The sequence below is a fragment of the Diaphorina citri genome, unplaced genomic scaffold (assembly GCF_000475195.1).
Source record: "Diaphorina citri unplaced genomic scaffold, Diaci psyllid genome assembly version 1.1 scaffold2366, whole genome shotgun sequence".
NCBI lineage: Eukaryota > Metazoa > Arthropoda > Insecta > Hemiptera > Psyllidae > Diaphorina > Diaphorina citri.
This window is the reverse complement of record NW_007379790.1, coordinates 1-1,110: the sequence shown is the minus strand read 5'-3', so window position 1 is coordinate 1,110 and position 1,110 is coordinate 1. Positions and strand designations below refer to the sequence as shown.

Below are 1,110 nucleotides of genomic sequence, written 5' to 3'. Positions count from 1 at the left end.
CACTCCTACATACTCGACCGTGGACAACAAGACGGTAAACGAGGTATACAGACGAAAGAAGGATTACCCTTTCAGTGGTTCAGAAATTTCCTCCTTAAGGAACAACCGTTAGAGAAAGAGGTTGAGTAACTGCTGCAGACAGCTCCTGAGACTCACGCTCATACCTGTTCGTATTTAAGTAGGTCCAACTACTGAGATGACCGGTTCTGTGAAGAACAGTTTCGTTCAACCCATTCTCGTGACATCTCCGGTAGGTACATTGTAAAATTACCTTTTAAGAATAAATTATCAGGTTCGAATCGTGCAAAAATTCTCCGACTGTATCATTCTTTGGAAAACCGTTTGAATAAGAATCCCACATTGAAGAAATTATACACGGAAAATTTACAAACTTATCTCGATATGGACCATATGGAATTGGCCAAAAGTCCATCATCTTATCTATTATCTCATCACGGCGTCTATCGGGAAAGCTCGTCAACAACAAAGTTAAGAGTTGTTTTCAATCCTAACGTCGTCGATACTTCTGGAAACAATTTATCTCAAGTCTTGCATGTAGGTCCAAAATTACAGCTAGATATTCAAAACATTCTCGTGTCGTTTCGTCTTTATCCTGTTGCCATCACGTGCGACGTACAAGCTATGTACAGGTGCATACTTGTTGCTCCTGAGGATCGAGCAGTTCAACACATCTTTTGGAGAAAAGACAGCTCTCAAGAAATTCTGGAATATGAATTGAAAACCGTTACCTTCGGACTCCCTCCGAGTCCTTATCTTGCACAACGGGTAATTCAACAACTTGCCCATGATGAAAAGGACAAGTTCCCCGATGCTGCTCAAGTTCTTGAGAATTCAATTTACGTGGACGACATTGTCTCTGGCAGTGACGATGTTGCGTCAGCTATTCATCTTCGTAATCAACTTTGTGCTCTCCTCAAAGCAGGTGGTTTCGAGCTCAGGAAATGGGCTTCCTCTCATCAGGAAGTTCTTGCGGATTTATCGAGTGAGTTATGTGAAACTCCTCATCCTCTTGGTTCTACCGAATCTGTGAAGGTTCTGGGCATTCAGTGGTGTCCTCCCTCAGATTCATTCAGGTACTCAGTCTCAGTC

The 1,110-nt window shown here is 42.5% G+C and overlaps 1 protein-coding gene across 1 annotated transcript; it reads left to right on the top strand.

The window, feature by feature from the left end:
- Positions 1-402: 402 nt before the first annotated feature.
- On the top strand, positions 403-1,053 carry LOC103518804 (the record flags this gene model as incomplete). Its single annotated transcript, XM_008483890.1, has 1 exon — positions 403-1,053. A coding segment is annotated over exon 1 (651 nt), but the record flags the coding sequence as incomplete, so codon positions are not given.
- Between the last annotated feature and the right edge of the window lie 57 nt (positions 1,054-1,110).